We start from the raw sequence: 26,332 nt of genomic DNA on the forward strand, positions 1-26,332 counted from the left end.
AAGATGATTCAATAGGTTTCTCTGATTTTCAACATTATTTTGCTGAAAAGTCAGGTTTGTTTTGTTTGTCGTCATCAGTAAAAAATGAAACAATTGATAATACTGCAAATGCACTTAAAGAAAAGAAAAAGTCTTCAAGTATTAAGAATATATTAGCTTTAGAAAGAATTCAAGTTACAAATAACAGATATAAGCCAAACTTAATGAAGTTTAAAAACAGAAAAAGAAAACGGCGTAATCTTTACATTAAAAAATACCCAAATGCAGCAAAGGCACCTATTTCAAAACGATTAACAAGATCTTGTACGTTGTTTTACAAAAAGCACAAATCTAAACAAAAGATTCAAAATAAATGTTTAAAAATAAAAAGAAAATATTCAAGAAAACAAATAAATGTTAAAACTTTAGGATTTATAAATCAAAGTATGAAAGTAAATAAAGATTTAAACTTGAATTCTGTTGAACAGAAAAAATTATCAGATTCTGATCAAAAGAAAACAAAAAATATTACTAATAAAGAAAAACTTTTAAATCAGAAGAATGAATCAACAAATGATACACAATTATATGAAACAGAAAGAGAAGAAAATAATGTGAAATTACAAACAGTTAGAAATAATTCTGATCAGAGTTCTGATAAATCAAAAAATGAACTTAAAAATATTACTAGAAGACAGAAAATTGCATCTAAAAGTGATATATCTTTTAGAAATGAAGTTACAAATAATGAAATTAAAAAACAGAAACCAATAATTTCACCTCAGCTAACTGTACAGGAAAATTCTTCAAAATTAGAAAACAAATTACAGGAAAATTATAATTCTGATTCTAATATAAATAATGTTGATAAAAATGAAATATATTTTCAAAAAAGAATACAAACCAGAAGTTGCAAATTAGATATAGAAAAATATAATGTTTTGTTAGAGAAAAAGAATAAAAAACACATTGTTTTCAGTAATAATACTTTATGCAGAAAATCTTGGCGATTACCACTCGTTTCTACTGCTGATCATCAAGTTTTTTCAGAAAACAAAGATAAATTAGTTAATGCTGATTTGAATAAAGAAGCATGTGAAAATTTCGAAGATCCCTCTTTTTCAGTAACAGACTCAGACAAAAAATTTATATATATGTCAAAGAGAAAGAAACCAGATCATAGTGATGTTTTAGTGGAAAATAACACTGAATCTGCTCAAATAATAAATAAAGATAAAAATATCTCTAGTTTTTGGACTTCAAAAGAACTGAATGAAATAAGTGAAGACTTGGAAAACAAAGAAAGTAGTATAAAAATACCACATAACATTTCTTCTCCTAAGAATAATAAAGGAAGCATTAGATGCTCTTCTAGAACATGGAATCATTCATGTCCACTTTCTTCATCTTCATCTCATTTGAACAGTAAAGTTGACATTAATTCTCCAAGACTAATCATTAAATTACGTAAAGATCCTAATTATCCTGATTATCCCAGATGGAAAAGAGATTCTGAATTTGAATGTCAGTCATTGAAAAAATCTGATAATTCCATTTCTAAAACAAACCGACATCAATGTTCTGATAATAATTCATTTCATTCAGCAAATACTGTATCTTTGAATGGAAGCAAAGAAAATGGAAGCAGATATATGATGAGATGCCGAACATCAGTAATAAAGAAAAATGGAATTTCTTGATAGAACAAACAGAAACAAATAATTACTTCATTTGTATCAATACATTATTGTAAATATTCTACAATGTTGCCTGTAGCATTTTATTCATTGTGTAAATTGCATTTCATTTTAATATCTCACCAAACGAAAATATTCATTAGTATAAACATAAGCATCAAGCATTGTCAATAATCCATTATCTGTTTAAATTTTAATGTCAAACAATCGGAACGGATATTTTAATAACATAATTCATTATGTAAATTCATTTCCATGTAGCAGTATCATTGTCATTGCCTTTGTCCAGTTTTATCCAATATCTGAATTATCTTATACATAAATCATTGTTGTAAATCTATACAATCAAAATAAGTATTTAAGGGAATCTCTTGTTGACTGTTTTCAATTTTGGAACATAAAGTTTTGTATTGTATATAGATTTTAAATTTGTGTTGAAAATTATTGTTGTCAATATATTTTAATTGGTCTCATTAAATTTTAAAACTACTTTTTATAATACCGGACATCCTAAAATACTTTATAGACATTTACAGAGATTAAAATCAGTGTTTTCCAAAATATTTAAATATAGAAACTGACTTACACAAAACAACTTTTATTTTTTATTTTAATCATTTTCAGCAGTTTTTAGCTAATGATAAAACTGTGTTTGTTTGTATCTAATAGTTAAAATGTTATTTGACATAATTTACTTTTAACACAATATAAGATGCATGAATAAGACAAAATATATGAAAAACAGAAGTTTGGAAAGCATTGATTTGAATAAATGAAAAAATGAATGTTTAACTTAAATTTATGCGTTTAGATTTCAGTTTTTTTATACACTGCTGCAATCTTAAGTTCAAACTGAATTAAAAATTTAGTATTAGCAGTTTAATCCACATGCATTAAATAGCTTTGTTAAGTAAACCCAAAAAGAGTGTATTGAGTTGTAATTATTTTATTATTAAAAATTAGTCAACCAAAAATAATTATAAATAAATTATATATTATTGAATAAAATATTTTATAACAATAAATATATACTTTAAATATTAATACTTTATCTTTCTTGAAATTATCAACTTCCCACATGCTTAATTCACAGAATCACTACATCATTCAAGGAGTCAACTTATTTATTTTAATTAAAGAATTTTTGAGTCCTTTTTGTTTCATCATCATATCAAACGCTTTTGACGTTTATCTGGTGATGAAACAAGGAGGACTGAAAAACATTTAATTAATTAGAAAAAAGTTAAATACATTGCCTCCTTGAATTAGAAAGTAGTTCTCTGAATTAAAGTATGTATTGTAATATATTTACATTATTTGAATGTTAACTTGAATTGATTAAACCCAATTAATGTGTATTAATATATTTGAAACAATTTTTAAATTTATAATATCAACTTAAGAAGATGACAAAGTATCATGATTTCAATGTTATTATATTTCTAATAGTCTGCAGTGCCTGAAGAAAATCATATTCCAATATGTTCTAATGATTTTTAGTTAGACAGATTGTGACTTACAAAAATTTGATCCTAACCTGTAGATAATAAATATGAATCACTTGTAACTTGATCACATCTGTATAATATTGAAATATGTAGTTTTTTTTGTACTGAACTAGATTACTATTACATCATCATCAATAGGATTTTGTACCATTAATCCACTCAATTTTCTGGGAAAGATATAAAACAGATTAGTTTTACTTTTATGAAAATCTTTCTACATTTAAGATGATTTCAAAATTTAAATTTTTCTGAATAGAATTTATGAAGTATAATCAATTGTTTTCTTAGAAGCTATTAATAACTAGAAATTAATTAAAAACTGCTGTAGGAAAATACTTGTAAGAAGAAACTTTTTACATGTCTCTATTAGTACTAAATTCCTTTCTATTGAGATTTCATTTTGCAATATGCAAAAATATAAAATTGTTACAATCAAGCATTAGATGATATATAGTTTTGTTAATCCAATATAAAAACTGATAATATTCCTGAATGATTTTAGGAGAGTTAAAAATGTAGAACATTAATTGAAACTAATGGAACTAAAACTACATATCAGGACAGAGCCAACTTAATGATATTTTTTCAAATGATTAAAGTATTTGAAATAAGTGCAATAATGATGCTAGAATGAACAAAGTATACAATTGCAGCCAAAACTTTGGAAACACTCATTCAAATAAATGAAAAAATAAAGAAAAAGTTTTAGTAATTTGGTCATCAATCTAAATAAATGTTAATTGTTAAACAAGACTGAATTAAAAGCATTGCAGAATAAGAAAGAGAAACCAGTATTTCAAATGAAGTTTTTTTTAAAGAATCTACTGGATTCTGCTTTGCATGGCAAATGCCAGTTTGTGGCAATATTTGGATATAATCTTATCAACCTAAGTCTGTATTATTTTCTCTTTTAACTCTTCATACAAAGTTTGATTTTTTTCTCAGCCACTTTCCTCTTTAACAAGATCCAGACATTTCCAGTCATAATTAGGTGCAGAAAGTTTCCAGGCCATTTTATATCCATGTTTGGTCAACCAGGCTGTTAATTCAAACCCATAATGTATTCCATCCAATAACATTTGTGGGTGATGACATGTACTGTACATTACAATAATAATAATATTTCTTTCCATGTTTCCAAATTTTTGGCTGTGATTGTTTATTATGATTTCATATCATATTGTGTAAAATTATCTTATAATCTGAATAGTCCTGTACATCTGATAGTTCTATATTATATTGATGATTATAGCACCAGCATGTGTGTTATATATTATGAATTCCATTTTAACAAAATAGTGTAAAAACCATTGCAATTATAAACCAACATTGTTTCTAATTCAAAAGATTATTTCCAGCCATCAGCCTGTATAATTCTGGAAAAAATTTTATAAATGAAATCAGTTCTTTCATACAGCAATGATTATATTTCTAAAAATTCTGAAATTTAATCAATTTTAAATAATAATAACTGATTTATTAAATAAAAACGAGCAATTAGAGAAAAATTCCAAAATTTGATTTGCTATATTATGATATATTCTTGAAATTATACTTTACTCCATTATCTCATATCCATAATGTAATATTTCAATTTCAGTTATTTTTCTATAAAAACTAAATACAAGTTCACTATCAATATTTTTTGACACCTGATGTTCTAGTAGGTCTTTTAATTAGGACAGACTTATCAGAGAGAACTAAAATTTATGCTTAATTTGTACACTGAAAGGCCACAGATAGCACTGTGTGTAACATGTATTCACTTAGGTTTTTTACTTTCTACTTATTGAAAATGATTCTAATCTAATCTGTTTGATTTTTTACCTCATTTTACTTACATTTAACCTTAGTTGTGGCTTCTTCACACAGATGCAAATGTCGGTATTGAATGTAAAAATAGATCCCTATTTAATGTACTAAAATTATATACAGCATTACTTCTAAAATATGTAAAATATTAGGATCCTGCTTTCAAAGATCCACTAGGATGGAAGCCCCATTTGTAGTTTGGGATAATATACTTTTAAAATATGATATAGTATGTTTAATAATGATTATGATGTTTAATATCAAGTTACTGTGAATATGTCTAAGAAAAACTAATCTTTTATAAGAACAGAATTTTGAATGTTGTGGTAACAACTGAGAACTGGTTTATTATTAATATCAAATCAGAAAATCCAGCAGTATAATTACTACTGGTATAGTAACTACTGGATTTTTTGGCTTGGTGTTTTTGATATTTTAATGTTGTGCTTTGTCTAATTTTTATGAAATAACTTTTCCTTTAAACTATATTCAAATATATTAAATAATTGGCTTTTATTCAAATATTTTTTTCTAAATTATTTAGTTAATCTATTTTAGAAAAATAAAAAAGTGACATTCAAATATCTGTGACTTGATTTTTAAAATTGTTGCATGACACTGTACGTGCAACTGCTTATATAGTGGAATCTGGTTACTTCAAAATCATTTTCTTTCCCAATCATCCAGCATAGGGATTTACTTGTTAAATCTTAATCAGAGCTGCCTTTCAAAGATAATAAACACACTCAAATAACCTTGAATACATGTTAAATCAAGCTATTAATTTGAATTCATTGAACTGCTCAACTCAAATGGGGTTTTGATACATATTTTCATAAACTCTCCAGAATTTTTATTTAAGTAAAATAATTAACATTTATCTAGCAAATAAACTAATCAGAAACTCAGTGGAGGAACCATATATAACTAAAAATAAACATGTGATGGTGATGGGTTGTGGTGACTTCCAGGCAGTATATGTGACCTAGATATTATAACTGCCATTTCAATAATAAATAAATGGATTTTTGATAAATTAATTTAAAAAACAATTATAATCTGATTCTATGTAAAAATTCTAACCTTTGTGGAAAAATATTAAAAATATAACAATCCTAGAATTGCTTTTTGTGATAAAAAAATAAAAAAAAGATTGATTCTTGGTAAGAAATACAGTAGAGGATCGATTATCCAACCCCCGATTAACCGACTGCGTTCTAGTCAGCAAATTCAAATGTCCGCTAGTGATGTGGCGCTACAATATTTGGTTATGTCTTGACTACTTTAATATTATTTTTGTTAAATTTTTGCATATTTTAGCTGGCAGCACTGGCTCGACCATGAAAGGGAGGCTAGTATTTAAACCAGGCCTAATACACTATACTAATAATGTATTTTTTCATACTTTTCAGTTATCCGACCAACCCCAGTCCCCAATTAAGTCGGATAATCGATGCTCTACTGTATTGCAATTTTAAAAAATTCTTAGGAGTAGTAAATGGATCACCCATTCAGGAAAGCATTTCTTAGTAGCTTATTTAACCATTCGGTTAAGGGTTTTTGAGTTTCTGGACTACATCAAGAGGTTTATGCTGACACAATGATCCTATGTAATAAGACTCCATGGAAATATATTGATAGTTTATTGTGGATCACTGATAAACCAATGCACAAAATCTTGGTGTTTAGCCAAACCTTCATAACTCAAAATTTTTTAACTTCCAAGTCCCAATACTTTAATATTGGTTAAGGACATTCACAAAATTTATGTTATAATTTTGTGAATGTTAATTTACCTTAACATTCACAAAATTACATTATATTCTGAAAGTACAAAATATTACATGTACATGTAATATTTGTACTTTCAGAAATCCCAATGCATTTCTAATTGTCTTTTTATGTATGACCACTTATTGACCATAGTATCTCTGAAAATAAACTGTGATATTTAGATAGGAGAGGGAAAATTTAAGCATAAAGAAAAGTAAGCAGAGAAAACTTATATTGGATTTATCTGAAAAGTGTCATAGTTTCATAAGATATTTTGATGATATATATAAATTCTTCAAACAGAATTTGGAGAATTTAACAATTTTATTATAATTTTTGCTATAATTAGTAGAACAAAATTGTAGCAAGATATTTATTTATTATAAAATAATTTTATTTACATTTTGAAAGTAAGTAATATATTATTTTTCGTTAATAAGTATATTTTTAAAATTATTCAAGTTTAATGTTAAAATTTTATATTTTACAATAACTTGACAACTTGAAGTAATTCAAATCCCTTGCTATATTTTAAAGAACATTTCATTAATTCAAAATACAAAGACCGAAAGAGAAAATTTGCACTTAGTCTTCGATAAGAATGAACATATAACTTTTACTTGGAAACATTAACTGGTATGCTAATAAAAGTATTTAAACTCAAATGACCAATATTAACAAAAGACATAACTCCTGGAAAAGCCAACTTCAATTTTAATCAAAGCATCTAGTTTTAAATACAGTAGACTCCCGTATAATGTGCTCCCGTAAAACGCGACAAAAAAATTGCAACTAGTACTCATACAGCGCGATAAACTGTCCCGTTTAACACGTAAGATAAATTTAACATTTTCACATAGTTTCTGATTTTTTGTTTAAAAAAGCAAATGTATACACTTACCTGTTGTTTATATATGAATAGCGAAGCTGATAGTTTAAAGAAGTAGCGGTTTATAAAAAAATAATAACACATACTCATTTAAAGATATAAGAGGAAAATAATTTTATTCAACTTAAAATAAAATTATGCACTTCACTGTTTAACATTTATTCACTATCGAAAGTATCAACAAATAAGTTCCAATGATGCCGTTTTGTTAATATTGGTTGTACAGTACAGATTTATTGACAACCGTTACAATTTACAGACTCCTGAATTTGCATAAATTGATCTGTCTCGTATAACGCAATTTCCTACAACATGGAATGTATCCCCGCGTTATACGAGAGTCTACTGTATTTGTACTTTATAAGCAATTGAGATAGCAGTAATTAGTAATGGTACCTGTACAAATGCAAACTTTTAGTAATAATTATTGAAATATTATATGATACTCAGATTTTCAAGACAGCATTAGCAAATTGTTACACATTTCGTTTTCAGATCTTATCAGATACAGAGAACTTATCCAAAAACATGCAAGTTTAAAACTCCTGATATAGTATTTATAAAAATATAAACTTCTATTTAACTGCAGAGTTTTTTGTCTTCTGAACTGCAAATTAACAATGATTTTAAAGTTGAATATCAACATACACTCATGTTTAAAAAGTAGGCATAATCATTCATTTGACATATATCTCAGGAACTATTGATCAGAACAGCATGAAACAACATACAAGCAGAACATTGTATTCTTCATAAAATAATACAATTGAAAAAGCAAAATCCAGCAATAAGTTGCATAACTTCCAAGCTGTTACGAGATTTTATTTTAAAAAACTAACTTTTATATTATTAAGCATAATAAATAAAACTGTGTGACACCATCTGTTAGAGAGTTTGTTATAAAAAACTTTTTCTATTTTTAATTGCTATAAATTGGCAAAAAGCTTAATGATGAGGGTAGACATGAGTTTCATAAAAAAAATTTGTAAATGTTAATAATGAATAAATTAAATCCAACCTTTCTGAAGATGTGACATGCAACCACCATCTCCTCAATACTTTGACCTTTATCCTACCAAAATTTAATAGCATCAATGCCCCTCATACACAAGCTACCATGCCAAATTTCATTTTTTAAACTTTATCTCATCCTGACACAGAATTTTTTTTCATTTTTTTGACTTATGGATTCAGGAGGTCTCAAAATTGGAGATTTTCCAATACTTCCAATATAACAAGGTTATGTATATATACTGTATATACATAACAGCCTGAAAAGTTAAAATTTAATTCAAATTATGTCATGTAAAATAAGAAAATGTAGTAAGCATTATTATAAATGTTTTTGTACAGAAAACAATTACTATGGCTTATGGTTTCTTCCTGCATGTACACACTGCATAATGATTGCTGGTTATAAATCTGTTCCTCGGCTCTGTTGGGAGCAAAGTCCATTTCTGAAGCTTCTGATGGGTTCTTGGTGGAGGCTGACAGGATACAACTCATTTCTCTAGAGCAGGGATGGCAAACCTTCTTGAGTCCGCGTGCCGTATTGTAAGCATACTTAGCTTTAAAGATGTTAATGCGTGCCAATGTCTTAGACTTCGAATAATGATATTTAAAGAAATTAAACGAATACGCTTTAATTTGAATAAACGTAAAAAATCTGATTGAAAAAAAAGATGATCAGGTGATAAACAGAAAGGATGATTGAAAAAGACAGAAATCATATGATACATTACGTGCAAGATGATTTCTCTTACGTGCCATAAGTTCGCCATCCCTGCTCTAGAGCATCACACATTATTCTATGGGATTTAGGCCCAGAAATCTTGCTAGCCATTCTATGTGATAAATAACTTCACTGACAAGAAAGTCATTGACAAGTGTGTGGTCATTATCTATGAAAATGAAATATGCATCTACAGCTCTTTGGAAAAGTCTTATATGGGATTTCATAACCTCGTTTCTGTACATCCTTGCAGTAATGGCACTTGCAAAAATGTAGAGCTCAGTGAAACCATTAAATATAATGACATCCCAAAATATGATACCACTTACAAACTAGTTTTTTTCCACAGTTTTCATGGGATTGTATTAGATTTCTTGGTCTCACCAAATTCTAATCTGACCAGAATCATTCTGTTGACTGTACCTTGACTCAAGGAATAGAACATTGTCCTATTCATTCAAAGTCCACTGTAAATGTTCTTAACACCATCTTAAATGGGCTTTTCTTGGCACTTCAGGCTCTTCGTGCATCAATGAAATGCAATGTACTGGGTGCAGCGGTGCCCACTAACTATAAAAAAGGGAGCACAAGCTATAAAAAAGGTATCCCACAAATCAGCACTGGTTGCACTCATGACTCACTTGGCCTTGAAAACAATAAATGGGGGTTTTGCTTACGAAGTTGCATGATCAATAGACAAATATCATTCATTAGTTTCTTTATATTTGCAGAATAGGTTTCAAATTTTTTGTTGTTTGGGGCCTACTTGGGGATTAGGAAAAGGGCGACCAAGACAAAAAAAGAAAACTTTTCCTATTGTCCCAAGTGTCCATTGCATGGGCACCCATGACTGGGTGTCTGGTAAAAAGATCATTCACCCAAAGCCTTCTGTATACAATTTGTCATAAAACCCTAACATGGCTGGCCATGGACAATATTTTGGAATATATGATAATATGATGATGACTACTAAAAATAGTTGAAAACATTAGTTTTTACATTAAATACTATTCCTTCTGCTAAATTTTTGTTTTGAAGAGCTGTTTACCAGACATTCTTCTATTACAACACACTGTTAACATCAAATAGCAATCTTGTTGAAAGATGGTAACTCTTGGAAGTCCACTTTCTCCCACTGGTTGACATGCAATATCTGTTTGAAATTTGATCCAAAGTATGAATATAATGCTGTGCAGCAGAGCCTCTGTGACTGGTCGTCTTCAATAATTTTTCCCATTCCTTATTTTCTATATATCATATTGTAAGGAATAAAGCATTGTATCTACTTACACGGTAAGCAAAATCAAGTAAACAATTGCTTTGATGAATTTAGATGGAGAAACTGTAGATTATCATAAACCAGTGGTTCCCAAAGTGGGTGCTACCACCTCCGTGGATGCAGTGAGTAAATCTATGGGGGGTGAAAAGAAGCAGGAGACACTGAAAGCATGGTGTTGAATGGTGATTATGGCAAGGTTTGGGGTCACTGATACTCTTTCCCATTCGTTAAAAACGGGTAAAAAAGAAACATTGCGTTTAATAGTTTCCAGATGTGGAGAACAGTAAGTCAGGACACAAAGCATGAGGTTCATAGAAAAGTTTTTCTGAGAATATTTTCAATCCTTTCTCACACAAGGAAATGGGTTGGGGTCGTTGGGTATAAGTTTATGAAACCAAGGGGACGGTGGCTCGAAAAAGTTTGGGAATCACTGTCATAAACGATAAACACATCACAGAAGCTAAAATGCTATACGACTCACATCATCGAAAAGCCAAGCTGGTTGATGAAGATCGAAACCGAAACCTGAGGCGTGAATCAAAAAATGATGCTAAAAATGTGTATCGGAAATTAAAACTATTCAATCGCCTATGTATTTGATCGAATAACCAGCTTTCGAATGCTCAACTTTACACTGTTACCAATACAGAAAAGCTGCCATTTTTAAAAGGGGTACTATCAGAGTGAAGAAAAAACCGTCCATTCACCGCAAGTACGGACAAAACGGGGAATTCACAATTGTTGTGAATTCCCCGTTTTGATATGACGATAATTTTATCGCAAAATGAAGATGTGTCCATTTAAATGAGGACTTGTGGTAATTTACCCTAGTTAGGTATGGATTTAAGGGTTTGAAAATTTTAAATATTTTGTCATATAAACTGTATACAGTATATGATTTTATATACTTTTTAAAATAGATTTTACCTAGAGGATTGTTATTAAAAGTAAAAATAACTACATAGGACTTTAATAAATTTTTTCATCTTGTCATAGATAGCTCTGATCGTGATAAGATGAGGAAATTAATGCTTTTAATTGCATAATTAACCGACAGATGGCAGTACGCGAAATAAACAATTGCGCTTAGGGTGTCCGGTCAATATCAGTGACAGGTACCACAATATGGCGACCAGGCGGTGCTGAATACCGCTCTTAATTTATCAGGAATAAATTTGGAAAAAATGCAACCTCTTCCAAAGAAGGTAGGAATGAATGAAAAATATGCTGGTGTTTGTTCCTTTAATTGAAAAATACGATTTTATGTGTATGTTTAATCTAGTTCTATAGTAGCTTTATAGTATACAATATAAGAGAATTAAATTAATAATTTATTTTTTTTATACTTGTAGGGTAAAGCATCTAGTAGTCTAAGAAATATACATAATGAACAACTTTCCAAGTTACAGGCGAAACACCAACAGGATGTGGATTTTCTAGAAGATATTAGGTAATTTTTTTAGGAAATTTTTGCTTCGTTTTAAAATATTTTAGATTTTATTTTTTGCCTTAATTTTTCGGTGAAAATAATAATAATTATTATAAATTAAATTACACTACTTTCGGTCGTTTAATTTTAATGTTAAAAAAAAAAAAAATTGAAAATTTCGCTTTAAGAAATGAATCGAAATTGATCTATTTTTAAAATTTTTATTTTCGAATCTACATTATTCGATCATGAATTATATTATTTTTTATATTTTTATCGATAAAACGCATTAAAACTTATTGATTTTCTTAATTTATCCACGAACAAATGATGCCCCGTATCGATTATTTTTACTCCCCCCCCCTCTCTCTCTCTCTCTCTCTCTCTCTCCCGCACTATCTTATTGTAAAATTTCTCATTTTCATAAAAAATTCTAATTATTTTTTCTTATAAAACTTTAAGTTAAAAAAACATATATATATATATATATATATATATTTCATGATTAAAGTTGATAAGGTATTTTTTATATTTATCTTCTGTAATTAGTTATTAAAACTCATAATTAAAATTTTTATTTTTTCTAGTTCTTTATTGTTTTTATTTCAAAATTGCAAAGTATTTTTCGCCGTTATGAACTAAATTTATGCCATTTACATTTACGTATTCATCAATCTTAATGAAATTTCTTAAAACATTAATAAAAGATTTTAATATAATAAATGAAAGAATTTTGTCTACTGCACCAAGTAAATGCACCATAGTTCCGTCACGTGGGCGCTACACGTGGATGTAGGACATCGTTTATTGATTTTCCTTTTAAATTGATATCAAAATGTCTGAGCGATATACGAAAGGTTACCGTCTTTACAAATTTTCTATACGAAATTAATAATTCAAAACATATTCTTTTTATATAATAAAACAAGAATTTTCCTTCAAAATCACTGTTTTAATAAATTTTTCATGTATACTTCACTTCGTCTATTACTATTATCAATTCGTAATCAGATTTGGACTAATAATTTTTGTCGTTTACTTTTTTATTTATTTATTTATTTATTTAAAGGGCGTTGAAGTGATATATTAAACAATTTCATTACATATTTTTTTTTATTGTTGAAATTTTAGTAAGTCGGAGAAGTGATGCAGTATCATTTATTATGATATACAATGCGCATCATTTAGTATCGTTATAATCGAAAATTCGGCTGGAAACAAAATTTTATTAATAAGAAAATAATATTGCGAATTCGTTTACCAATTTATAACGCAGAAAAATTTTCTTATTTCAAATTTAATTATATACTTTCAATTGAATTCCTTAATTCTAAATTACCGGTAACTTGTTTGTGATAAATGCTTTATTATGAAGAAATTCTTTTCTAATTTTCAAAATATTTTGAAAATATCTAGTTTTTGTATTTAAAATATTACTTATTAAATTTCAATTTTTTTTCTTTTATAAATTTAAAATAATTTGTTTCAAATGCATTTATTATATATATTTCTAAATTAGAAATAGTATTTTATGCTTATACAAAGAGTAGTCTTTTTCGAATTTTCTATAAACGAAAATTATAATTACAGTATTTTATGATTTTTTGTTGTACAAATTAAAGCTGTGCAAATACCAAGTTCTTTAATTATATTTTTTTCGAAAATTAAATATAATATGATCGTTTTTAGACTATATTAATAGAAAATGGTCCATCTTTTGTTTAATATATCTATATGTTACAGTCAAACCCCGTTTTTAGTTAGAACGCGTTTTAACTAGTTGAAACTAGTTTATACTGGATGTCTTTGTTAAAACCCGTTTTGTCTAGTTTCAACTAGTTAAAACGCGTTCTAACTAAAAACGGGTTTTGACTGTAACATATATATTTTTCATTTGGAACAATATTGTAGCCATAAGTTACTGTTTGCTACGAATTAAATTTAATTGAAATCGAAAATGACCTTTCTTTAGTTTTATAATTGGTTTTATAACAATTGGTTATTGGTTTATAATTAGTTTTATAATTTTTTCTAAACTTCATTATAGATTATAAACTATAAGTTTTCAATGAAGTTAATGCAAGAGGAATTTCCATGACATACTAGTACAAATTTTTTGATTATCACGAAGAAATTTGTTTGAGAATTGTATTGACTTAGAATTTTTCGTTAGAATACATTCTGTGGACATTAATAATTTTTAGATAGAGGAATTTATATTTATGTTACTTTTTAATATTCTTTCAATAGATATAATTCCAATACCTAGCAGTGAAATAATTTTAGAACATCACTTAATCTAACAAATGAGGTCTGCTTAATCAGATGAAATTTAATTTTTATAATTTATGTACTTGTTCTTCAAGCTCATTTTTCTGGAAAATGCTACTTTTTTCTCAATTTTAATGACAAATTATTAATTTCTTATTACATTAAACAGTTTTCTATAATCAACAAAGAGTTTGGGTCAGAGACGACAGATTTCCGATCTCGATTCTCTCTTAATTACTTAATCAAATAAAAGTTATGCGGGTATCTAATAAGACGATAGGAAAACTTACAAAATTATTTATTTATTTAAACTAGAAGCGATGTTTTATTTCTTAAATATCTGATTTAATCTTAAGTTAAAACAATTGAAAACTGCAGATCGTAAAGACAGAAGATGAATTTAGAACTAAAATATTTCTACATGTAAAATGTAAAAATTACTTTATTTATTGGAACTATAAACGCAATTCCTAGGCAATTTGTTATGAACTTTGACATTTTTTATGATACGCAAAATCGTTTGAGATACGTGTTAACCTTTTGTAAAATGAATCGATTTTCTGACAATTCTTAAAAACAAACAAAATATGTAATTATATATTATTGGTTATTAATTGAGTTAAATTGCTAAAAATGTACATTATATATACTTGTACAGTATATACATTATTTATCTAAATACTATGAATATACCATACTATAGAAATTTGAAATATATTTATTGTAGAAAAATGGTAATTATTGAAACTATAATTGATTATAATAAACATCATAACGAGTTTTTTAAATATTTCTTATTAATTTATATCGAAAGATTATGAATAAAAAATTAGTTTATGACATTTATTTCTATGACATATATTTTGTTAGAAAGATTCTTTTGCGATACTGTTGGTACAAAATTGAAATAACTTTTTAATTTAAAACTAGTGTATATGTTTGTATATATGTATATAATATGTGTACTGTACATTATATACGTACAGTGGCGTGTTGGAGCCGGCCCGCGCCGGCTCGCGAATCCGCTCGTTATAATTTTTAAAATTTAGTGAGCCGGTTGTTAAAATTCTTGGTGAAGGATAAACAGTGTTAAACATGTTAAAGGCCATGATTTCTTTGTACGTTTTTGAAAACAAAAATGCGATCTCATTCAGAAAGCATTCTGAGTTAGAACTTTACGAAATAACAACACATTTAATGTTTTTACATATCGTTACGAAGCTTTTCTTAGTCGTTTCCTCTTGAATGAAGAAAAAAATATTACAACAGTTAGCAAATTTCAGTGTAAGTTTGCTAACTGTTGATTAGTTGAAGTACTTGATTTATTAAATGAATACATTTGGCCCTACGAAGAATTAACTTTACCGTTGATAGAAGGTGAAAGAAAATTAGATCGATTAAATAAAATTTTGAAATTCAAAATAAATATAAATGATTTCAGAGATTTTGTAGATAACAGTATAGAGAGAGAAAAATTGCTCCAGTTCCCGAAACAAGAGAAAAACTAGAAAAATAATATCATAGCAATTAGTAGAAAGCTGAGAAGTTTTAGTTTAATGAATATAGTATATACAAAAATAAGAAAAATAAGAAATATGTGCTGTTGAGCATATAGACTATCTGAATTTATCACAATCAGTTTACTAGGAAAAGAATTAAAAGATAGGGACACTATACTTTTTGTAAAATCGTGGCTAGATACAAACCACAGATTGGCCGCAGATACTACAATACGTCATAAATCAGAAAAAAAACTTTTAGTGCAAACCAAATTGCTGTTTGGAACTTATTATAAATAATTTTTTTTTAACTTTAAAGTCAGAAGTAGAAGTTTGTGAAATTTAAGTAAAATTTTATTTGTACATGAAAATTTGCTAAATAAAAAATAAGCATTGAATTTTTATTGTCTTTTGTTGTTATAAAAATTTGTTTGAAAAGGGATTCCAAAACATTTTTAACATATAGGTAAGTACGTAAAAAAGTACTTTAAAAACGATTTTTGGAAATTCTACCCCCGGTTTTCATTTTCTTTCACTCTCTCCCTGCGCTCCTGAAGCGAGTCGGTTGTTAAAAATTTACCAACACATCACTGTATACACACATATATACAGTATATACATATACACAATATATGTGTATATATGTATGTATCATTGTATACGTATATTTGTATATGACTAATGTGTCTATACTGTATATTTTCTAGACGATATTTAAATACTTGCATTGTTCTTATGTCTTTGTTATTCTCAAAGCAATATTTGCAGATCATTATAAAGCTTAAAAATGGATTTGTTATTGAGAATATATTATATGATAAAGCATTGGATATCTGCCAAATCTAGAAAAGTTTACCAACTACATGTAAAAAAACCGGCAACTAGTTGCTTAACTTTCCCGGCAATGTTTGGTTGCACCATCTGTTATATTTTAGTAAAAAATATTTTTAATTATTATAAAATGGCAAAAAACTTAATTTTGAGGGTAGGGATGAGTTTATAAAAAATTGTAAATGCTAATAACGAGTAAAATCGTCATTAAGTCCAACCCTAACGAACCCGTTTATTTCTCCACCCCGTCGACCTTTAACCACCAAAATTTAATAGCATAAATCTCCTAATACACAAATCTCCCTATAAAATGTCAGAAATTTTCAACAAAAGGCAGAGGAGTTATTAAGCTTCAAAGAGGATGAACAAAATCGTACTCCCCCACATATACATACATATAAATAAACACTAACATCCATACATACATATATATAGGAAAAACCCCAACTTTTTTTGCATTTCTCGATTTTTTTTTTTTTTTTGGACTCAGGGAATCTGTTTCAAGGTTTCCTGAGTCCAAAAATATAAAAGATTTACCAAAGCGAAAATAATTACATATATTTTATTTGAAACAAAATATTAAATGAAAACTTTCATTGTATATTGACAAAGACTGATAGTTATCTGGAAAGAGATCAGATATCACTAAGTATTATTCTACACGAAATATAGTGTACACTTGACATAAAAGCTCCAGTTAGAAAACCTTCGATTACTGCAAAAACTTGGCATATCGCTATGTAAATTATTAAGCTGCAATTTGAAAAAATTGTAGACATAAATTTCCACTCCCTCTTTCCACTATCGTCCGTTGTCTGTCTTTTCTTAATCTCAATAACGGAGTTAGATAGGTGAAAAACGAGACCTTAGAAGCAGGAGACCCCGATTAACTATATTCGAACTGCCGATGCAAACCGGAAGTTACGTTATTTCAATTCAAAAATTCCCCCTAAAGGTAACAGGCACGCCTCTATTGTTAAAAGAAAAGTATGATGTACAGGGGCAAGCTGCTACTAATTTGAGATGGAAAGCATATATTTTAAATTAAAAATTTGATTAAAAATTGCAGCCCGGCATTGTGACGATGTCACAATAAATAATTGCTCGTTATATTTGTGTTTGTTTAAATCTTCGTACCGTTTTGTTATCATTGAACGAGTCTGAAAAATGTGTGAGTAAAATTTCAAATTCATTATTGCTCTTTGGATAAAATTATGAACCAAACGGTTTGGTGATAGATAATGCTTGTAATGCTATACATCCACAAGAGCCGAATTATCGGGCTAGAGTTGGCTATAATAAATAAATAATTAATAAGACAATTTGGCACTAGAGCTTGGCGTTAGGCGCCATCTCTTACTAAACTTAATAATTATAATTAAATTAAATAAATAATTTTAATAATTTGGAACTGGAGGAAAAGAAATTGGCCCGAAGCCGGACGCGAACCCGCAACTTCTGCTATCCGTGCAGACACATTACCAGTTACGCTACCCGGACCTTCAGTCCGATCTAGCCCGATAATTCGGCTCTTGTGGATGTATAGCTTTGTAACGGGTTAGTCGTTATTTATTTATAATGCTTGTAATTTCGAATGCAGATCGAAAATATGGAACGAACTATCAATTTAATGAATGTTAAATGGTAACTGATGATAGCTTAATCTTTGATTTGATTACATTATTTCGATCAAAGTACTTATCTCGTGTTTTCTAGGCATGACGAAGCTGTGTTCAAAATGACTTTCATTCACTGGATCAAACATGAAGCAAAGTTTTCACCAAAAACTACTTCAGATAGTTTTGATCAAAAGAATATTAATTTTTCAGTTTAGCTTCTCGCCGAACATCTGAAAGTGTGGTTATTTTTTATCAATCAGTTATTTTGTTGATTTATTTGATTTGAAGACAGCCAATGTGATTTCAGATTTGACATATTCTGGCTCTCTGTTTACATTTTTATTTCTAGACGTTAACTATATTGTACATTCGATATAGTTAACATGTGAAAATAATGATGTATCATAACAGTTTCTTTCATATTTTTAATTAATATTTTTGCTGAATACGAACAACTGGGAGTTTTTCCGTTACAATATTTATTTAATTTGAAGATTTAACTCAATAAATATTTTTCTTAGTTTTTACTGAAATGTTATTTATTTGCGAAAATTAATATTAGAAAAGATATTACTAAAATTTTTAATTTGACTTGCTAAATTACACGAAAGTAATTTCAAAAGTTGCAGAGTAGAATTTGAATAAATTACCTTGAACCAGGTGAAAAAGTACTCGTAATCTACGTCTAAAAATCTTTTCTGCTAAAAATATCTTAAAAACGAATAGCTTAATACGAGTAGCCATTTAATTTCTTTTTAATAAATATAACTGGAAATGATTTTAAACGTTTAATTAATCATCAGCGTTATTCCTTCAGTAGATTATATTGTATACGTATATATGTATACTTATAACTAATGTAATATTTATTTTTTAAAATTATATTATAAATAAATAAGACTTGCAAGTTATTAATTAAATATTAATTTAGAAAATAACTGTTACATAAATGTAAAAATACAAGTTGTTTTTTTTTAATAATTTTCCATCAGTTCGTTATATTTGATCTTTTTATCTTCAATCTTTAATCCGTGGTCTTCGGCATATCTCACAACTTCTACTGTTTGACTGTCGAAAACTTGTTAGGAATGTGGTCGTACTTGAGACGTTCGCCACCAGGTGCCGTCTTATCGGGAAGTCTATTTTGTGTCGTTGTTTACATTTACTATCTCTTCATTGGATAATGTTTTTAAGAAATTCTTAGAAAATCGTGTCTTTTAAATGATGTGCGCACTTATGCACACATCATTTTGTTTCTTTGGATAATAACTTTGCAATTATTATCCAAAGAAATAAATAGTAAATGTATTTAAGGCACCAAAAGATTTGGAATTTTTTTAAAAAATGGAAGCGAGCGATACGGTGTGCAGATCGAGAATTGACTGAACGGTACGATGTTTCTGAAAAGCATTTTGTTCCATATTAGATTCTTCGTTCTGGAGAGTATATGAAGATGGAAAGGAAATCATCAACGTTCTTTATAAAACTCTCACAAACTAAGAATATAGTGCCTAGTTTGTTTCCGAATTGTCCATCATACCTTTTTACACCCAGCAAAGCACTTCGAAAAGTCCATGAGAGTAATGATTTAAGAGTTAATTAATATATGTAATGGTTTATGAATGGTTATATATTGTACTAGGGTTTCTCTAACGGGATCCAGGGATCCCGGCTGTTTTTTAACCCGTGAAATATCCTGGGAAATTCTTCTCATCTCGGGAAATCTCGCAAATTTCTTAAAAGTTCACTTTTTTCTTATTTTGTGTTAAAGGTATGGATATTTTGCAAATAAAAAGTATAATTAACTCATAAATTGTCAGAATACATTTGTATTTATTAACTTAAAGCCTGCTTTTTAGTTTTTTAAATTTTTGCTTGTTATGTCATGTCACACATTGTCAATAATCAATATGTAGCCTATTTGTGGTAGGACTCTGAAAATTCTTTACTTGTCAAAACCTGTAATATCTTGAAACTTGTAATCTGTAAAACTTGTAATATCTTGAATAACTGCGCCGATGCTGTCTTAATTTTTAACCAGGCCCAGTAGCTTCAATAACTACATTACGCCAGGTTGTGCAAATTGGGCAAGGATACAAACGAGTATGCAAGTATGAAGTTTTTCTTCATAAACCTGATTTTAAAGCCAAACGAACTGTCGAATTATCAGGCTATAAGCTTGATGCCGCTATTAATTAAAGCAGTAGAAGTAGACAAATCAAGATTACTAGACAGCAAAAGAAGTACTGCAACGCATCTCGAAAAAGAACTAGAAATCTTCCAGGCTACAGGTGAAAAAACACATAACATCCGTCTTCTCTTAAATGCATTAAAGACGATTTCACCTCATCAATTGAATCGGAAAGGGCGTTCTCGGTAGCAGAACTTTTCAATACTAAAATAAGAACCAGATTGTATGATCGGAGTATTGACCTGACCATCTTTGCTTTTTAAAATTTTATTATAAAAATTTACAATAAAATTTTGCATTATGTTTTATTTAAAAAACGAAAATATCTTCGAAGTTAGAAGATTGATCTATATTCATTTTTTTCTTTAAATTTTCAACTCAATTCAAAGGCATTTTTTTGTAAGAAATTTCCAACAAACTTTAATAAATATTTTCTATTTATAAAAATTTCTACGTAATTCAAAGATAATTTTTAATACACATTTTACACAGCATTATTAATATTATTATTTTGGAGATTGCAGGACATATAATTATTTTTCATTTTTTAAGTAATTTAATATCATTTAATTTCAAGATTTATTTTATATCTTAAAAATAATTAATTATATCCCGGGATCTCGGGAAACATGACTTTTTTTCTCGAAATCCCGGGACAAGCTAAGATCCTGAAAATGAAAAACCCTACTATATGCATAGAAACCAGATTTATTGGACGGCCGGATGGCCGAGCGGTCAAGGTGGCAGCCTACCGCTCTGGGGGACCCGGGATCGAATCCGAACGGGTCGAATAATCCCCAGGAATTTTTCGGGGGGTGGTCCGTTCGGATATGTCGGGCCCCGTCCCTCACCACCCGGTCGCCCCATTGTGGGCCTGGCCGAACCCATAATGGGCCTTCTAAAAGAGGCCCTCTTAGTGCTCACAGGGCGGAAAGAGTTTAAAAATAAAACAGATTTATTAGAATTGAATAATAATAAATTTTAATCGTAAATTAAAATGCTTCCTTAAAGATTTTTGTCCCAAAATGACATTATTTTATTGTTTAATAATGTACTCAACTTTCTTATTCCATATTAGTACATTAATTAGGAAAAGACATTGCTTACATTTTAGAAGTTTTTTTAACATATGTTTTTAGGACATTAAACATTGCTTTTTCAGATAAAAAAAAAAGATTTATCATAGATAACATATATTATCATAAGAAAAATATTCACTAATCAATTATTTTTCAAAAACATCTTATTTATATTAATTAAATTACTATTATTATTTTTTCATTATTGTGAAGATTTTTGCTGTGTGAGATTTGTAATACAGTATATGTTTTAATAAATAATGATTACTTGCTTAGAAGACTACAAAAAATTATTTTCCTCTTCTAGTTGATGTTTTCCTTTATTAGGAACAACAGCCATAGAATATTGCTTGAATATATTCAATAAGAAAAATTCAACTGAAATTTAGTGCATATTTTATAATTATTATTGCTTTTATAACTTCATATTTTGTTACAAATAATTCTATTTGCTACATATACTGTCTTTTAGTGTGAACATGTTGCATTTTCTGAAGTAACAGTTTTAGTGAAATTTAAAAATACAGTATCAGCTTACTAATAGACATTTCTTTTAAATATTTTATGTTGTTAGATGAAAACGAAAATCCAGTATATAAACTTATATAAACTGCTGTAATATTTAACACTTATTCTAAAATGTTTGCAGTATGCATCATTAAAGTGGTTTTAATTAACCTTGTTTAAATTACTACATTAAAACATGGTTCTCAGATCAGTACTATTCTATAGACCGTTTGTGGTAAGGTTTTAGTTTTCTGACAAGTTGTATAAGAACATTATGTAACTTATTAAACTGAATAACAGATTTATTAATTTATTCGGGTGGTGGAGGACGGGGCTCGACATATCCGGACCCCGTCCCTCACCACCCGGTCGCCCCATTATGGATTTTGCCGAACTCATAATGGGTTGGCTAAAAAGAGGAAGAAATTGAAATGATCGGGCTAAAAAGAATTTAGCCCGATCATTTACAACAATTGGTGTATTTGCTTATGATATCGGGTTTCTTTTGATATATGTTTGTATATATATATACTTTGCCGGGGTTGCGATGGCCGACTGAGTGCCTTGAGTGGATGTTTCTGTCCGTGGGCGCGGATGTGTCCCCAGTCGGCGCCGTAATAACCGTGGATGGTTATATCTTAGTCTTATATATGCAGGAAGAGGAGATCGGACCGAAGGTCTGGGTAGCGTAACTGGCAACGCGTCCGCACGCTAAGTGGGAGTTACGGGTTCGAGTCCCGCTTCGGGCCGATTCTTTTCTTCCAGTTTAATCTAAATTAATTAATTAAATATTATAATTATTCATTTTAATAAGAGATGGCCCTAACGCCTAACTCTAGTGCCAAATTTCTAATATATAATCATTTATCCAAGATTTAGCCCGATCATTTACGGCAGTTGTTGGCGTATTTAAAAAGAGGCCCTCTTAGGGCTCACAGGGCGAAAAGAGTTGTAAAAAAGTAGGTCTAGCCTACTTACTATATACATGTATTTATTCTGATGTTCCATTTTAATTAGAGAATATCTGCACGTTCCACGCTTCAATAAAAGTCGAGAAACGTATCTAAAGGATTACAAATCGGTTCGTTAACTCGAATTATCGACCTAGCGGAGCATTAAGTGTGAAATTTGACTAAAGAAGCAGACTGTGGCCAATTAATTTTGAATTTGTAATCGCTGTCTTTGGAAACTTTTATGCTGCTATAAGGTATTTGAGCCAGAATTTTTCTTTGTAGATAGAAAGAAATTATGGAAAATGAGATTTATGGGAAACTTAATTTAAAAAGATTGTTGCATCATATATTTAAATATTCAACATAGAAAATTCGAGCATTTTACTTTCCCGGCTGCATAACACGAGAAAGTCTTGCAATCGTCTCAGATTTTACCCCCTCGACGTTTTGAGACTCTGTAAACCCCCAAAAAGGAAAAACTTTCTCGGGATATGTGTATGTTTTGTCGTCTATTTCGCTTAATATTTCAGGATGGGGTAAAGATTAAGAAATGAAATTTGGCATGGTAACTTGTACTGTACATAAGGGACATTGATGCTATTAAATTTTGAACTATGAAACTCAAGAAGTGGGGAGTTAGATAGGGTCATGTGTGGTATCTCGAGTGGAATCAGACTTAGTGAAAATTTTACTCGTTATTGGCATTTACAATATTTTTAAAACTTATTTGTATCCTCAAAATTAAACCATTTTTGCCTTTTTTATAAAAGTAAATAATATAAAAGTTATTTTTAATAATATTTCGTAACAAATGCGCCACACATAATTTTAACTTTGAGGTAGTGTTAGTGTTTTTTAAACTTGAGTATTTTTTAAAATGGATCCTAGTATAATTGAAAATTTTCAGACTAATGATCCCCTTAACCTCCTGTTCGAAAGCTGGGAAAGTCAAGCAATAGCCCTTGCCAGCTTTTTTGCATCTGTTCCTCAGATGACAAATTTCCACATATACAATATCTCACAAACAAGACACACAAGATTTTTTTGTTTGGCTATTTTTCTTGTTAAAAGATAACTTAAATGTAGTGATGAGTTACAAGCAGTCACGACAATGACGTTACCGATTCGATTTTCGAATTGATGAAAATTCACTTCATTTAGATTCCATACTATGTTAAAATACGTAATTAGACAGACATTCAAACGTTTTCTTATTCAATCTAGCTAAGCTGTCTATGGAATACTGTAATACTATAGTTACGAAAATTGTATCCTATTCTCGATTACTTATTCCAGTATTCATTCTTTACTCTGGAGCAATGTTAGAGTATAATAATCCGAAAATGATAAAATCGATTCGATAGAAAAGTGTGCTTTTTTTTCTTGTATGGAAACGATTATAGGAATCAAAATGGTCCGTCGATTTTTCTCAAATTCGAAACTCGGCTTATATTCGTCGAATGCTTTAAAATTTAAATAAAATCAACTGACAGTTTCATCGGGCATTATTGATTTTTTTACGTCTGACTGCAACTAAATTTTGCAGTCGACATTTTTCACTGCAATATGTTAACGACCTTTTTCTGTCCCGAGGGCACTAAGAGAGCCTTTTTAATCGTACCGTACCAGCGGCCGGATGGCCGAGCGGTCAAGGTGGCAGCCTACCGCTCTGGGGACCCGGGATCGAATCCGAACGGGTCGAAAAATCCTCAGGAATTTTTCGGGGGTGGTCCGTTCGGATATGTCGGGCCCCGTCCCTCACCACCCGGTCGCCCCATTGTGGGCCTGGCCGAACCCATAATGGGCCTACTAAAAGAGGCCCTCTTAGTGACCACAGGGCGGAAAGAGTAAAAAAAAAAAAATCGTACCGTACCTATCATCGCTTCGACCAATCTCAATACGGGGACCGTTGTTAGACTGGGCGATATGGGGCGGGGTCCGGCATATCCGGACAGGCCGCTCATGAAAAATTTCTGGTTTCTCTGTCCGGACTTGATCTCGGGTCCTTTACAGAGGAGCCTTACATCTTAACCGTCTCGACCATCCGGCTGGCGCCGTCATATGCTAATGATAGAGAACAAGCAAGAGTTATGGCGCTGTTCCAAATTTATTGTTTTGAGTTCGGAAAGTTGTTTTTTGGATGTTAACGGGAATTTTTGTATAGAACACTCATTATATCTTCTGTGTGATAGTAAAATATGTAACAATTATTATTTTATAATAAAGTCATAGGCTATACTTTATACAGTTCTGTTTATCGAATATGTACTGTACAGCTGTGGTTCTCAATCTGTGGTCCGCGGAACACGGGTGCTCCGTGAAGCCACTTCAAGTGTTCCGCGAAAAAATCAAATATACAATTAAAAATTGCTGCAAAAGAAAAATCAATACAATGTAAAATAATTTTTGTATGGGAATGTAATCAGCTAACGCCAATGTCGTCATCTACTAAACCGAGTACGCTTTATTTCAAAAAGGTTTGCCACCCCTTCTTTAAAGCTAATGTATTGTAAGCGTTTCGCGGACAAAAATTTCGAAGTTTATTGTTCCCCGACTTCAAAAGATTGAGAACCACTGCTGTACAGTATAATAATTGCGTACGGTGTATAAGTAACTGGCGGCTAATTACTGAACGATTCCGTAGCCATAGTTCTGTTTTTTACCACGAGATGTCGCTACTTCGTGACGTCAAGAAGCTCCACGAGCATAATTCTAAGGTGCTAGATAACCCAGGTATGCTCGTCTGCCATGTTGGTCCTTAGAAAGCAGACGACTCTCATAGAAGTTCAATAGAAGGGACAAGAAAATAATCATAAATTCAACTGTATCTTGAGATTTTGCAAGATCGAAATGATAAACTTTGCCAAAAATTAATGCAACTGCAGTTATAAAATACAGCTAATTTTAAAAATACGTATAATTTAGATCGAAAAAAAAAATTACACGCGGATAAAAAGTTAACGCAAGATCAATTGGAAAAACCAAGAGCAATAGTAACTTAGCAAATTTGGCATATGTAAAATGTATTTATCACAAATTAATTAATTTGTGATAAATAATTTTAATGCTAATAAATATAAATTAATTAATTAAAATTAATTCATTTATATTTATTATAATTAATAATATTTATTATTAATTATGTTATATTTATGTTTATTAATTTTAATTAATTAATTAAAAATAATAAATTTGAATCAGATATATTCTAATTTGTCTCTCAAGAGTCAAGGAAAACACCGGGTCTTTGTTTTCAGTTTCTTTTATTTATTAAATACAGCTAT

General features: G+C 29.5%; 1 protein-coding gene across 2 annotated transcripts in view; it reads left to right on the top strand.

Annotated features, from left to right (window-relative positions):
- The window catches only part of nwk (nervous wreck), a 275,370-nt gene that overhangs the window by 139,892 nt on the left and 109,146 nt on the right, over positions 1 to 26,332 (top strand). For both annotated transcript variants that reach the window (XM_067280045.1, XM_067280044.1), the window contains exon 17: positions 12,022 to 12,119. In XM_067280045.1, the coding sequence (XP_067136146.1) occupies positions 12,022 to 12,119 (98 nt within the window). The remainder of the gene's footprint in view (positions 1 to 12,021; positions 12,120 to 26,332) is intronic.

Source organism: Centruroides vittatus, unplaced genomic scaffold (genome assembly GCF_030686945.1).
Source record: "Centruroides vittatus isolate TY-2023 unplaced genomic scaffold, ASM3068694v2 contig_880, whole genome shotgun sequence".
Taxonomy (NCBI): domain Eukaryota; kingdom Metazoa; phylum Arthropoda; class Arachnida; order Scorpiones; family Buthidae; genus Centruroides; species Centruroides vittatus.